The 14,415-nt window shown below is 40.9% G+C and overlaps 1 protein-coding gene across 10 annotated transcripts in view; it reads left to right on the top strand.

The window, feature by feature from the left end:
• Positions 1 to 14,415, top strand: part of ank2b (ankyrin 2b, neuronal) — a 41,731-nt gene that overhangs the window by 12,424 nt on the left and 14,892 nt on the right. For 9 of the 10 annotated variants that reach the window (XM_058078109.1, XM_058078111.1, XM_058078113.1 and 6 more), the window contains exons 3-23: positions 458 to 556; positions 1,716 to 1,814; positions 1,900 to 1,998; positions 3,127 to 3,312; positions 4,439 to 4,462; positions 7,003 to 7,101; positions 7,736 to 7,834; positions 7,913 to 8,011; positions 8,765 to 8,962; positions 9,027 to 9,125; positions 9,481 to 9,579; positions 9,655 to 9,753; positions 10,614 to 10,811; positions 10,884 to 10,982; positions 11,438 to 11,536; positions 12,013 to 12,210; positions 12,707 to 12,805; positions 12,879 to 12,977; positions 13,807 to 13,905; positions 13,999 to 14,097; positions 14,164 to 14,236. In XM_058078109.1, the coding sequence (XP_057934092.1) occupies positions 458 to 556; positions 1,716 to 1,814; positions 1,900 to 1,998; positions 3,127 to 3,312; positions 4,439 to 4,462; positions 7,003 to 7,101; positions 7,736 to 7,834; positions 7,913 to 8,011; positions 8,765 to 8,962; positions 9,027 to 9,125; positions 9,481 to 9,579; positions 9,655 to 9,753; positions 10,614 to 10,811; positions 10,884 to 10,982; positions 11,438 to 11,536; positions 12,013 to 12,210; positions 12,707 to 12,805; positions 12,879 to 12,977; positions 13,807 to 13,905; positions 13,999 to 14,097; positions 14,164 to 14,236 (2,362 nt within the window). The remainder of the gene's footprint in view (positions 1 to 457; positions 557 to 1,715; positions 1,815 to 1,899; positions 1,999 to 3,126; positions 3,313 to 4,438; positions 4,463 to 7,002; positions 7,102 to 7,735; positions 7,835 to 7,912; positions 8,012 to 8,764; positions 8,963 to 9,026; positions 9,126 to 9,480; positions 9,580 to 9,654; positions 9,754 to 10,613; positions 10,812 to 10,883; positions 10,983 to 11,437; positions 11,537 to 12,012; positions 12,211 to 12,706; positions 12,806 to 12,878; positions 12,978 to 13,806; positions 13,906 to 13,998; positions 14,098 to 14,163; positions 14,237 to 14,415) is intronic. The other variant, XM_058078108.1, reaches the window with a different exon arrangement.

Genomic DNA, 14,415 nt, shown 5'->3' with positions numbered 1-14,415 from the left:
AGGTTGCACACTCACTCATTTGCGTTGTTTGACTTTCAACAGTTTTCCTGCTTCACTCGATGAGCTTTTCCATCAGCATAACGCATTGACCAGCTCTAACTGCAATGACACCCCAGCAAATAGTTGTGGAAAAAAAACATATAACCACTGCTACACACTAAGAGTGGATTTGTTATTGTAGCTTCCATGCTATTTTTTGCACACAAGTACGTATGTGTAGAATTTGTATATGTTTGGTGCCCTGCCAATAGCTATACTGTAGTTTTTATCAACTATGTGCTTCAGTCTCTGCATCCCAGCAGAACGTGACAGTTACTATTATTATTTAAAAAAAAAAAAAAAAAATCTCATGGAAATTCTTGTCATGTTACAAAAATAACTAAATGAAGTAATCTAACCCTGTATAGTAACAATAAGATAAGTCGTACTTAACTATTCTCTTTCTTTTGTATTCCAGAATGGTCTCAATGCACTGCACCTCGCAGCCAAGGAGGGCCATGTAGATCTGGTTCAGCAGCTGCTGGACAGGGGAGTTGCGCTGAATTCTGCCACAAAGGTAAGGAAAACACCAGTCTTCATGCAAGTAGAGACTGAAGTTGGGAATCACGTAGATCAGGGTTAATGATGGGGGCCAATCAAATGTCACTAATCCTGGTCAAGGGCCAGGCAAGCCATTACATCAGGGATGTCCCAAATCTTCCACAGAGGGCTGCATACTAAAAAAATATCAAAGGACACGTTTACATTTTCTAACCCGAACCGAACATGTAGACATGCAGAGATGAAAAAAAACAGCCTGCTTATCAACTTTGTTTCATCAATGACAAATCATATTATTAATATACATTTTTCCCCTTGCATGACACTTGTTTTCTGTTTTTGATTTTTTTTTCCTTGTAATTTTATGACTTTATTTGCATAATATTTTTACTAGGGCTGTCAATTGATACCTTTAAAAAATCAGATTAATCACAGTTTTCTAATTAATTAATCATGATTAATCACCATGTCTCACTATGTCTCAAATTTTTACCGTATTTTATCGTAGCGAAAGAAAGACAAATCATAGGGAAGGATTATGTACATTTGTATGTATTAACAGCACCAAAATTTTAATCAAATAAAGATATGGCACACATCTCTGAAAATCTATTGACCTAACACTGGTTTATGTAATTCTTGCCTGAAGTCAGCTGGGATCGGCTCCAGCATACCCTGGTGGGGATACGCGGCACAGAAGATGGATGGATGGTTCCTTTAATACGTAGCAGATCATTTTCACTTTAGATCATAGCAGATCCGTTATGTAATATAGGGATGTTAATGGAAAAAGTCTAAAATAAAATAGTTATATTAAAAAAAAAAAAAAAGATCATAGCAGAACAATTTTTGGAAAGAAATTACCAAAATGACCCTAAAATGTCAGATTCTAATGAAAATAAAACCACCTCTAAGTTTTCGGGCATGGGTCCTTGAAACTTTTCCGTACGTCTACTCGTGATGACGTTCCCAGGCAATTTTGTGTTGCACAGTAAAACTGACTTCATGTGTTGCTGGATGTGTAAGAGTGCAACTGTCAACTGTCAGCGAGAAATAGCCAAAATGACTTAAATTTAAGCCAAAATGTCTGACTTCTACACCAACATGGAAGAAAGGGATTCTATTTGCATCTTACTCTAAGCAATATGCTTTTTGCTGTTTTGACATGAATTTAGAAAGGGAATACAGCACTACACATCTCCTCGCTAGCGGGTCAGGCCGAGGTGGTGAAGATTCTGGTCAAGCAAGGCGCCGACATCAACACACAATCTCAGGTGGAGTCAACATGGACCCGGTTCTTCAGTTCTTCAGATCTAGGTTTTTTTTTTGTTAACATGCATTGTTTGTTTGTGTGTGCAGAATGGATTCACTCCACTCTACATGGCCGCCCAGGAGAATCACCTGGATGTGGTGCGATACCTTCTGGAAAATGGGGGGAACCAGAGCACCGCTACAGAGGTGAGGAGTCCTTTAGAAAGTTGGGTTTGGTACGGTTCCTTGCTGTGACTCTGATGGAAATTCTGGGACGTCTGGAAAAGCAGTTCAGACATCATTTCTCGTCACAGCCCCCAAGTTTTTAGAGGGTGTCTCCTGATGGCCTAATCGGAGGCGAGGGTCCTCAGGAGTTGTGTCCCTGTGTCCTGGGATTTGACATTCAAGTCCAGTAGAACCATGACACAGTGGAGGTGGCGCCACATCTCCTTCAAACTGGAACTGAAACCTTGCACGCCCTGGAGAGATTCACAACTCCGGCATGCCCCTACAGTTGTGGTTCACGAAGCCCTTCAGACAACTGACTAAAAGTCATGTGGCACATGTGATCGTTATGCTCTGTTGCTATGCTTTGGCCTGCAACAACACGGAAATAATCAGTGAAATGCAACTAGTTACACGCAAACGTAATGATTCTACGTTATTAAAACCATGGCACATAATGTACAGAAATCAATTAGGAAATGAATTCAATAAGAGGCTTATTACTGAGCCAATACAGTTCAAGCACATATAGCATGAGATTATGCGTCACAGATGGAACATTATCAAACCTAACCTGTGTGCATTCATGCACAACATTAACGTTCGTGAACAAGGATGAGCCCAAAGGAAGAATAGAAAACACACCTGTCTGAGCAACGTTGGACAAAGTCACCAAAACAAGCCTCAATCTACATCACACATGGTGTGTTCAAGGACCGTACAAACACAGTATTCCTGAAAGCATAAATTTACTCACACCTGCAAAGTTGGGGGCTTATAGTTGGGGGCTTTCTAACATAGTCAGTGCTTTCAGCCAACCAACAAATGACAAGCTCAGAAAATGCACTAATTAGTCACAGCACTAATTAGTACAAGTAAGAAGACCTGCTAGGAAATCAGATGCCTCAAGGTTGAAACTTCCAGTGCATTTGAAAATTAAATGAGTTTGAAAACACTGCATTACGTCTTTCTACGTCGGAACTGGAGAAGGTGGTCATTGAGAGAGAATTCAATGGATTCAATGGCTAAAATGTTAGCTTAATACAGAAGTAAGTTTGGGTTGAAACCTGTCCCAAGAGTACTTAAGCTTCTTTGTCCTCCGTCACTTAGGATGGCTTCACCCCCCTGGCCATCGCCCTTCAGCAGGGCCACAACCAGGTGGTTTCCATTTTATTGGAGAACGACACCAAAGGCAAGGTCCGTTTGCCCGCCTTGCACATTGCCGCCCGCAAAGACGACACCAAATCGGCAGCCCTCCTCCTCCAGAATGACCATAACGCCGATGTCCAGTCAAAGGTAAGTGTTCCTTTTCCACCTGTGTGACAGTTTTGTGTTTTATGATGATACTGCTAATGGCAGTATCTTCGGCCCCACCGTCTATTAGTTGTGATTCAAACCCTGTAGCAATTGGACAAGATCTTCAGGACAAGTTTGCTTATGAAGGACACTCAAAAAAGCCTAAATGATGTGAAAACTGTGTGGTTTCAAACATGGGTTCTTGGGACTGTTTTGTGTGTTTACTTGTGATAGACCTGCCTAGCAAATCTCTGGCTTTGGGGGCTGGATTATGAAAAAGTTGCACAGTGCATGGTTTTTTTTTTTTTTTAAAGAAATGGCTATATGTTCCCATACGTTTTTAGGTATGGGTTCTTGATACTGAGGCATCTATCAATTAATTCATGTTGTGTAGTGAAACCAGCTGGGTGGCTGAATGTTTAAAAAGTTCCTGGAATGACCAATATGTCTGAAATAATTTGTTTCCACTGCATTCACATAAACAAAGTATTTGCTATGCTAACCTTTCTTGTTTTTGCAATAAAGAGATTCCTCCTTATCAGCCTTACAACATCCCAGTGCACGCTACAATTGGGCCATTATGACCGCGCCAGTCCAGTGCTGAGGGTATGGTGTCAGCCATGCATAGTATATTTCCTCCCTGGCACGCCATCCTGTAAACTAGTTCTCCAGCCTCATGTTTAGGGGCCAAAATAACATTTTTCATTCATTGCATACTATGTAACATACTATGTAACATACTATGTAACATACTATGTAACATACTATGTAACATACTATGTAACCACTCCAGTTGCTCCAAGACCAAATAGACTTACCTTCGATTTCTTTCCTCCTGTGGTGTTGAGTCAATAATTTTAGTTACAACCGTGCAGCATTTGATTAAATGGAATAAGTAGGTGGTTTCAATCAGGGCAATGGGTGGAACTTGTTGCCCATTTGTGTTTGGCGAAGAGTGACTTATAGGAACTCAAGTCAGTAAAAAAAACTGAGTGTATTATCACCAATACACGTGCATACCATATTTCATATGGCGAAGTGAAATTAGTGACTTTGGGGGGCTGGATTTTTTAAAAATCAAGTTTATATGTTCTGATATTTCCCTCCATGGTTTCTCCTGCTTCAGATGATGGTCAATAGAACTACAGAGGTATATGACGGCTCTCTTATTGCAAAGTCTTTGTGAAACTGCATTTCATAGCTCTGTATTACATACGAATCATCACATGTAGGCCTGTATTGCATGGCTGAGAGGAATGGCCAAGCCACTCTACTGTATGACTTGTTTTCATAGTCTTTGTTTTTCAATCCTCACAGTTGATTGTTGACAAGAAAAACACGCAGCCTTACTAAATATCAACTTTTAATTCACTTACTACATATGTTGCATGCTCTCTGTATTTGTAGTAGATTTATCGCAATACTTTTTAGATTATATGTAGTTTTGTGGAAGCCCTTTGTCTTCAGTACTGCATTTTTTCGATGAAATATGCATGCTGTTGAAAATACTGTCTGTTATACTGTTACCGTTACAGTTACTGCTACTGTTACTGTTACCATACAGTGACGGGTGGTGAGGTTCCTGGCTGGTGAGGCACTGTCTCTTTTGGAGGTTGTCTTTGTAGGGAATGAGAAACCTGTATGAATACAGGTTGCACATTAAGATGATAACAACAAAAAGAAGGGAATAGTTCACTTTGGTGAAAAAAACAACGCTTTCAAATACTTTTAAATACTTCTTAATTACATGTATTTTTTTTGTATTAAAAACATTTGTGTCCTTACCTATTTTCTGTATATTAAGTAAATGTACCCTATCTTTCGCCAGGAAAAGCTCTGATACTTTGATGTAAAAGTCTGAACACTTCCATCTTGGCAATTAAATCCATTTTTTCAGTATACAAATATTTTACTGGTCAAAAAATATATAGATGGAGTTTCCTCTCTACGGAAGGACGGCAGTGACAATCACCTTGCCCTGATGGGAGGGACCGGAGTGGGGGTGCCCTGCACCGTACTGCGCTGCTCACAAAATCCTCACCCAGTTGGCACGGTGCCTGCACCTGGTCTACCAAAATAGAGCCCATTGTGGCCACAAGAGTCTATGAGGACAGACGGGAGCTAGGAGAAAACTCCCAACAAGCTTCCCATAATGCATTACTCCCAGCAAAGCAGTTCATTGGCAGTTCACGGCTGCCATGAAAGGGCGCTCATGACCCACATGGCTGTACAAGTTGCAGGGTTCAAAGTTGAAGGAAAGAGTAGCAGCTAATACAGCGGGAATGATGGTATGTTCTTGGCAACGTGCCGACAGACTCGAACTGTCAGGCACCAGGATGCGACTCAGACGCTAGAGGTTTCTGCCCTGAATTCCATCAGGAAATGTTTCCTTAGGAGAATGTTGAAAATGATTGGAACCATACAGAAAATATGTGTATGATACAGTTCAATGGAGAAATATTCATATTTATTTGATGTTATTATTATTTGCCTCACCTGCCTCTCCTGACCGCACGTCACTAGTTATATGAATACATAATCCAATTGCATGGGCTTTAAAAAAGTGACATGCATGGACACTGGTTTCAGTTGCAGCACTCTGTTTTTTGACTGTGCAAAGTTTTTGTAAACACTTTTTTCACGTTAAATCGGACCAATACTTACAGAATGGCAAGGTAAGACAGATATTTCACAACTACTTCAAAGCTAACTTTTTTCATACCGACCTAACTGCCATTGCTACTAATGCTGAATTCCTAATGATGTTTCTTTTGGTTTCTATTCAAAAGTGAAAAAAAGAGTAATACTGCTTGTACTCTAATTGTGTATATGCTGAGACAATACAATTATTCAAATGATTTTTTAGCCATCATATGAAGGTATTTTGGCAAAATAAAAGGCATTTTTTATGTTTATGTCAACAGGTAATCCCTTTAAAATGAAGGTTGATCAACACTACAGCTACATTTGCTACAACAGTTTTGTACTTCCAAAATGTCATCCAAATTTGAAAACCTGATGAAAATAATGCAAGGGTTTTATTATTTCCCTCGACCTTGACCTCAAATGCACACATTTTTAGTAGGGATGCCATCGGTATAGGTGGCTTTCAATGCTGATCACAAAGGCCGATCCCTTTGCCCCCCCGCCCCTGTTCATTCATTCATCATTTTATTGTAAATGACCTTTTTGTGGGCCCTGGCAGTCAAGGGATCTTGCAATTGTTTTTGACTTTCCCCTTAATAACCTCCTGGCTGTTAGCATTCATACAAAAGTACATTTAATCAACATCAAAAACCAACTTACTTTTTAAAATAATTGTATCCCCCACAAACATATTTGAATGAAATATATTTGCTGTATTCCCAACATGTTTAGATACGAACCTATACTTGTATTTCTCAGCATTCATACAATTTCCCGGAGGGATTCCTTCATGCGCATCCCAACGGCAACTATGTCATTTCCCTGCATTGTGTTTTTCCATCTCTAATTTGAAGCCTGACAACCTGCATGAAAGTCTCCATGTTGCTGTTCACTCTTGGTATTTCTTGTATTTCTTTCTTGTGGTTTTTAGTTGACCTCTGCATGCTGTGAGCTAATGAGATCAAAAACACAAGTCAAAGCAAGTAAAGTAAGTAAAAGCAATCTGTTGTTTGTATTATACTTTTTTTGTCTTTCATGCTCTAGAGTGGATTCACGCCGCTACATATCGCCGCCCACTACGGGAACGTCAATGTGGCCACGCTCCTGCTGAACCGAGGGGCCGCTGTGGACTTCCTCGCAAGGGTAAAATCTATCTATTAGGGAGAAAAAGCTGCATGGCCTGTGTGAAAAAGGGATAGCCCCCAAAGCTAAAAAGTGGTTGGCCCACCCTCAGCAACAACAACTGCAATCAAGCGTGAGTGATAACTTGCAATGAGTCTCTAGCAGCGCTGTGGAGGAATGTTGGCCCACTCATTTTGCAAAATTGTTGTCATTCAGCCACATTGGAAGCTTTGCCAGCCTGAAACACCTTTTTAAGGTCATGCCACAGCATCTCAATAGGTTTTGGGTCAGGACTTGGACTAGGCTACTCCAAAGTCTTCATTTGGTTTTTCTTCAGCCATTCAGAGGTGGACATGCTGCTGTGTTTTGGATCATTGTCCTGCTGCAGAACCCAAGTTGTGTTTCAGCTGGACGTCACCAATAGATAGTTGGACATTGTCTTTTGGAATTTTTTGGTAGACAGCAGAAGTCATGGTTGGTGGTGGTAGTGTGATGGTCAGGGGCAGCAAAACAGACCATCACACTACCACCACCAACCACGTTTTCACACAGGGCCATCGTTATTATATATATAATATGGTATTATATGATTATATATATATATATACGTATATAGTTACTGTATGTATAATTCTGTCTTTTTTCTTCCTGGCAGAATGGCATCACCCCTCTTCATGTGGCATCCAAGCGAGGCAACACCAATATGGTCTGCTTACTGTTGGATCGCGGCTGTCAGATTGATGCTAAAACAAGGGTGAGGACTCTAAGAATAACATTATTTATTAACATGTAATATAAATAAATGTACATATTTCCTAAATGTGCTTTGCAGGATGGCCTTACTCCTCTCCACTGTGCAGCTCGCAGTGGACACGACGTCACCGTGGAGTTGCTACTGGAGAGAGGAGCTCCTCTGCTGGCCAGAACCAAGGTAGCATTTTAATATTAGAAAAAAAATGGTTTACATTTTCGGAACGGTAGTTTGTTTTTTTGTGTTGTTTATGTTGTGGTATAGTTGTTTAGATATTTGCATTGTCACAAAGCAATAAATATTTCTCTCAAAGTGAGAGTTATGTGTGAAATGTATCTTTTCAACAAAAAAATAGTTTTTTCACTTTTCTACTCGGGAGCTGATATTTTCCTGAAACTTACATATATTCTACTGCTGATTACTAAAGAACGGGAAAAGATAGAAACAAACTTTTTGTCTGGGAGTGTAATCTTTCTTTTGGTAGGTTCCAAGTTTATGTGGCTATAGAAAACAATATTGTGTGTACCTCGAAAGATCAGTCAAACTCGTCTAAAATGCTAAAGGAAATATGGTTGGGATTGAATGAGTTAAGCATTCAGTATAAAATCATACAATGAAGCAAAATCAAATTTTACATGAATAAAGTCAAAATATCACAAATTGTAAGATTATGCAGTTTAAAAAGTCGATACATTTCGAGAATTAGCCAAGATAAGGTTCTGCAGAACAAACTGTGTCCTTTTATAAGAATAAAGTCTAAACAGTTTAACATTGTTCGTATAAAGTTGTACAAAAGTGGTTTATACTTTCTAAGTTGTGTACCATGTATGAAAATAAAAAAATGTAACTTTTCTAACAAGAATGAAAGTGTTAGTGTAGAAATATTTTTGTAAAAAAACATTTTGTAATTTGACTGTTTTTATTTATTGTCAGAACGGCCTGTCTCCTCTCCACATGGCGGCGCAAGGTGACCACGCCGAATGCGTCAAACACCTTTTGGAACACAAAGCGCCCATTGGCGACGTGACTTTAGACTATCTGACGGCGCTTCACGTAGCGGCGCACTGTGGACACTACAGAGTCACCAAGCTTCTTCTGGACAAGAGGGCCAACCCCAACGCTCGAGCTTTGGTACTTTGAGAATTCTTTTTATAATTTAGTTTGCATGTGACGTCTACTTTGTTTTTGTCCACAGAATGGTTTTACGCCACTTCACATCGCCTGTAAGAAGAACAGAGTCAAAGTTATGGAGTTACTGGTCAAATATGGAGCCTCCATCCAGGCCATTACCGAGGTAACTTCTTTTGATTTGAATCACGGGATTCAAATCAAAATATACTGAGAATATAGTGACACTTTTTCAACAAAAAAGTGATATGATATAATGGAACAAAGTCACAATTACAAAAATGTTGTTTTTGTAATTTCAGGATGATGAAGTTGGTAGATGTGAATACAGTATCTAAAAATAGCTATTGTTATAGTTATACAAAACACGATGTTATGGTCAGCTGAGCCGTGCCCCAATGAGTTGATCGGTGGCGGTGATAAGAGAGCAGTGACTTCTCTCTGATGTCGTCTAACTGTATACAACATGATGAATGTTGCATGAATGAGGGGGAATAAATGTTTATTGTTCTTGTGAACAGTCTGGATTGACGCCCATCCACGTGGCCGCCTTCATGGGGCACCTTAACATCGTCTTGCTCCTGCTACAAAACGGAGCCTCGCCAGATAGGAGTAACATTGTAAGCCTTGTATTATCATGATTCTTTTGTATGATTATATATCATATAGAGCTTTGTGTGTTGATTTTGGCGTAGCGCGGAGAAACATCGCTACACATGGCCGCCAGGGCAGGTCAGGTGGAGGTGGTTCGCTGCCTGCTCAGGAACGGAGCCATGGTGGATGCCAGGGCGAGGGTGAGTATTCTACAAAGTTAGCTTCCATACTGCATTTTGTCCAAGCACAGTATTTCATTGTTTATTGCTGCTGCAGCGCTGCAGTGATGTTAGCCTCCCTCTGGGCAGCACTGCAGTGCCCTGCCACCAATAACCAATTAAATGCTTTGCTGACAAGAAAAGTAGCGGCTTCTACACCGGAAATTACGGTAATTCGGGATTCTTCGATCAAGGCTTTATGTTGGCGATTGGAAATGTTCCACAACATCAACAGTCGAAGAGCAGCCAAATGAGGTGATTTGGATCAGGATGCCTCTGGTACACCTCCCTCGGGAAGTGCTCAGGGAAAGTCTGACCGATAGGAGGCCTCGGGCAAACCCCAGGACAGGTTGGAGAGACTATGTATGTCAACTAGCATGGGAATGCTGATGAGCAGCTGGAGGAAGTAGCCAGGAAGGGGGAAGTTTGGGCTTCCCTGCTCAGGCTGCTGCCCCTGCAAGTGGAAGTAGATGGATAGATGGAAAAAGGTTGCAATTTTAGTGCAAAAAAGTTGTCACGTAACAGACTTGGTGTTAGTTAAAATTTCACAAAAAAGCCAATTTTTTTTTCATTTGCCAAAAAATGTTATAAAAATATTGTAAATATACTTAGTAAGTACGTAATAAGTAAGTAATATGATAACATGGTGCTCATATCATCAAATAAGTAGTACTTTTCCAAGAATAAAAATGACTGTAAGACAATGATGTTTTAAGTTCACGACAATAACTGTCATTTATCATTTTTAAACTTCTACGGCAGGATAAAAACAGGTTTAAGATGATAGCCTAATATGTCATAATTTCCAGACATGAAATTGGACCACTTTATTTTTTTGTCAGGAGGAGCAAACTCCCCTCCACATCGCCGCCCGTCTGGGCAAAACAGAGATCGTCCAACTGCTTTTGCAACACATGGCTCACCCTGACGCAGCCACGGCCAACGGCTACACCCCACTTCACATCGCTGCCAAGGAGGGCCAAATGGAGACGGCGTCCATCCTGCTGGAGGCCGGGGCTTCGCACTCTCTTGCCACAAAGGTGGGAGGATTGACGTTTTTAGCCAAAATTCATCATCATCATCATATTTGTTCCTTGTTTTTCTTTGCGCAGAAAGGATTTACTCCCCTGCATGTTGCCTCAAAGTACGGAAGCCTGGATGTAGCCAAACTTCTGCTTCAGCGTCGTGCACCACCCGATGCCGCAGGAAAGGTTTGCATCTGCTTTCAGCTGTTTGCAATTTTTCCTACATTTAAAGTTAACTTTAAACTTAACTTTATGAGAAAACATTGTTTCAGTTTTATGAGAATAAAGATTTAATAAGACATTTTTGTTGTATTAAGACATTGCTAGCATCTCATTCTGATGTCATGATGGTCGTGGATCCATTAGAAACCAACGTGGCTATGCCTTGATTACCTTCATTTCTATAGTTTCTATAGATAGTTACACATAATTGGATAATGAAGATGAAAATGCAGTTTTGCATGCCGCATAAGATGCTGTCTGCTGTCAGCCACAACAAGACATCATCCTGTCATTGTGTCCACCTGTGCGTGCGTGTGCGTGCGTGCGTGTGCGTGCGTGCGCGTGCGTGCGTGAGTCTGCATATACTATACGTGTGCAGTTTTCTTAACAGTTTATTTTTATATGTTTATATATCACAGAATGGCCTAACACCGCTTCACGTCGCAGCACATTACGATAACCAAAATGTGGCCCTGCTTCTTCTGGAAAAAGGAGCAAACCCCCATGCTGTTGCCAAGGTCAGAGGTCATGGTATGGTAATGGTTATGGTAGAGCTAACACACATGTCCAGTCTACTTCTGCATTCTGTGATTATTTTATACCACGGAGCAAGCTGAGAAAAACAATTATCAATCAGAAAGTTCATTCATTCATTCATTTTCTACCGCTTATCCTCACGAGGGTCGCGGGGGTGCTGGAGCCTATCCCAGCTGTCTTGGGGTGAGAGGCGGGGTCCACCCTGGACCACAACTTGTGTGAATGTGTGCATACGCCTCTTTATTTAGGTCTGAATATTGTCCGTACACACATTTTGGGTTTCCTGTACACCCAGACTTTTAGTCAGATTTCCAAACACATTTTTTATAGATGAGCCTCCTGAACATGTTGTAGCAAGATTCTCCTAAAACTAAAATGGAAAAATGGATCCATAATTCCACTATTTTCATCGTCATGGTTATTTCTACTCATTATTTTTTTGTGATTGATGTGTCAGAACGGCTACACTCCGCTCCACATTGCATCCAAGAAGAACCAAATGGAAGTGGCCTCAGCGCTGCTGAAGCACAGTGCCGACACCAACGTGGTCACCAAACAGGAAGTCACTCCTCTCCACTTGGCCTCAGAGGACGGCCAGGCTGACATGACCGCCTTGTTGCTTAGCAATGGAGCTCACGTCAACACCCCCACTAAGGTACCGCTACTCACGTCATTGTAAGACAATACATCATACTACTTTGACAACAAATACTATATTACAAGGGTTTATCATAACTAGTGCTGTCTTCTTTAATCTCAGCTAAACGTGCTGAGGTTCCTCCACCAAAATCACAACTCACTAAATGAATCCTCATTTTCCGGATTTTCGAACAAGGCAACTCGAATACAGAAACTGTAAAGTTAAAGACCTTAAATAATGAATTGCAATGAATGCATTCATTTGACAGCCCAATGCTAGCATTCCTTTTGATGTTAAAGGGGACTTACAGCAGCAGCAAGTCCGACATTAATGCCCCTTTCCCAGCAAGAGCAACAGCTTGGCAGATACTTCACATTCATGTTCACAAAAACAGTTCACAAAGAATTTCTACAGAAATGTCATTGTGTGGGTATTATTCTTATTGTGAAATTCATCATCATGATCACTACTATTGTGTATTTATTATTATTGTGTATTATTGTGCTTCTAGTGTGGCCTTACTGCCTTGCATTTGGCAGCACAAGATGACAAAGTAGCCGTTGCAGAAATCCTTGCCAGAAACGGAGCAAACCTCAACCAGCAGACAAAAGTAGGAAGAAAAAGACCGTTTTTATTTAACAGTTCTGTTTTTCATTGTGTGGAATTTGTCATTCTGTGTCCAGCTGGGCTACACGCCGTTAATTGTTGCCTGTCATTATGGCAACGCAAAGATGGTCAACTTCCTGCTTCAAAATGGTGCTAGTGTGACAGTGAAGACCAAGGTAAGTTATACTTTTAACATAGTCCTACAAATTAGTTTTGCTTCAAAAAAATATTTTGGTCTTTTATGTAATTTTACTTTACTATGGTAAGTGCAATTGGTGCATCATTTTACGGAAGGCCCGAGTCCAAAATGCAGTGGCCGCACTGCAGTATGGTTAGGGTGGGACTCATGCTACGTGCTATGGTTGACAATCTTCCTGAAGTTCTCAGGTTTTTTAAAGCAAAGCATGCACCAATGATCTCACGTGCTCCGTATAAGACCTGGATGGATGTGGCTCTGAAGCTGTTGCCCTGCTTACTGAGGTCCAAGCCATTTAGCCAGGAAATCTAACTCTTCACTTGCCTTGAGGTAGAAGTTTCTTTTGGAGCAAGTGAACCATGCCTTGCAGGCCCAGTAAAGTTGTGGTTGGTCATCAAACTTAAGAAGACCGCAGGTTAGGGGAAGCGGCTCCCGGTGTGGAGATGTAATGAAGCTGTTCCTCGAGTTGCATCTCTTCATGTGTACGTGTCCCTTGACGGACCTGCAGCATGACTGCTGGGGTCTCCATGTAATATTTGAGGGTTTTTTTGCTGACTTAAAAGTCACACTTTTGTCTCATAACATTTGTCACATTTTCTATTTTTTTGTGAAATGTGACTCATTATTATTAATCAGCGTCTTTGCGTAGTAGAAAAGCGCTACGTAAAACCTGATGGCTATTCCACCAATTCAGCAGCAGAGAGTGTCACCCTGTCAAATAACAGCAATGTTGACACCCACATTACCCAAAATTGTAAATCTGTATCAAAGATGAATAAATTCCTATTTTTTTGTCATTTTCTTAACAGAATGGATACACCCCACTTCACCAGGCGGCCCAGCAGGGGAACACGCACATCATCAACATCCTATTGCAATATGGCGCCAAGCCCAACGCTATCACCGTGGTATGTTCCCACATGGACATGTACTATATCAATATTTGATATATAATACATAACCGTAACTAAGTGTCTTTCTTCTTCTTGCCATTCTACCAGAATGGTAACACGGCCCTGGGTATCGCTCAAAGGCTAGGATACATCTCTGTCGTGGACACGCTGCGGGTTGTCACGGAGGAGATCGTCACCATGACAACGGTGCGCCACAAAATCTAATATGATGAGATTCATGTTCTATGTGTTTGTTTTTGTTCTCCATATCAGACGGTGACAGAAAAACACAAACTGAATGTTCCAGAAACAATGACTGAAGTACTGGATGTTTCCGATGAAGAAGGTATGTTTCTCCAGCCTTCCGGCCTTCCAGCCTTCGCTCCGAACTCGTCGATATCCGCTGTGGATCTGTGCGTTTGGCGCTCCATTTAGACACAAAGACAAAGGTCCATGTCTCTTTTACGTCCTGGTTTCATCTGAGACATCTGAGACTGGATTCATTGAGTAAGAAGTCCCTTTGGA

The sequence above is a fragment of the Doryrhamphus excisus genome, chromosome 7 (assembly GCF_030265055.1).
Source record: "Doryrhamphus excisus isolate RoL2022-K1 chromosome 7, RoL_Dexc_1.0, whole genome shotgun sequence".
In the NCBI taxonomy this organism is placed as follows: Eukaryota; Metazoa; Chordata; class Actinopteri; order Syngnathiformes; family Syngnathidae; genus Doryrhamphus; species Doryrhamphus excisus.
This window is presented reverse-complemented; position numbering and strand designations above follow the sequence as displayed.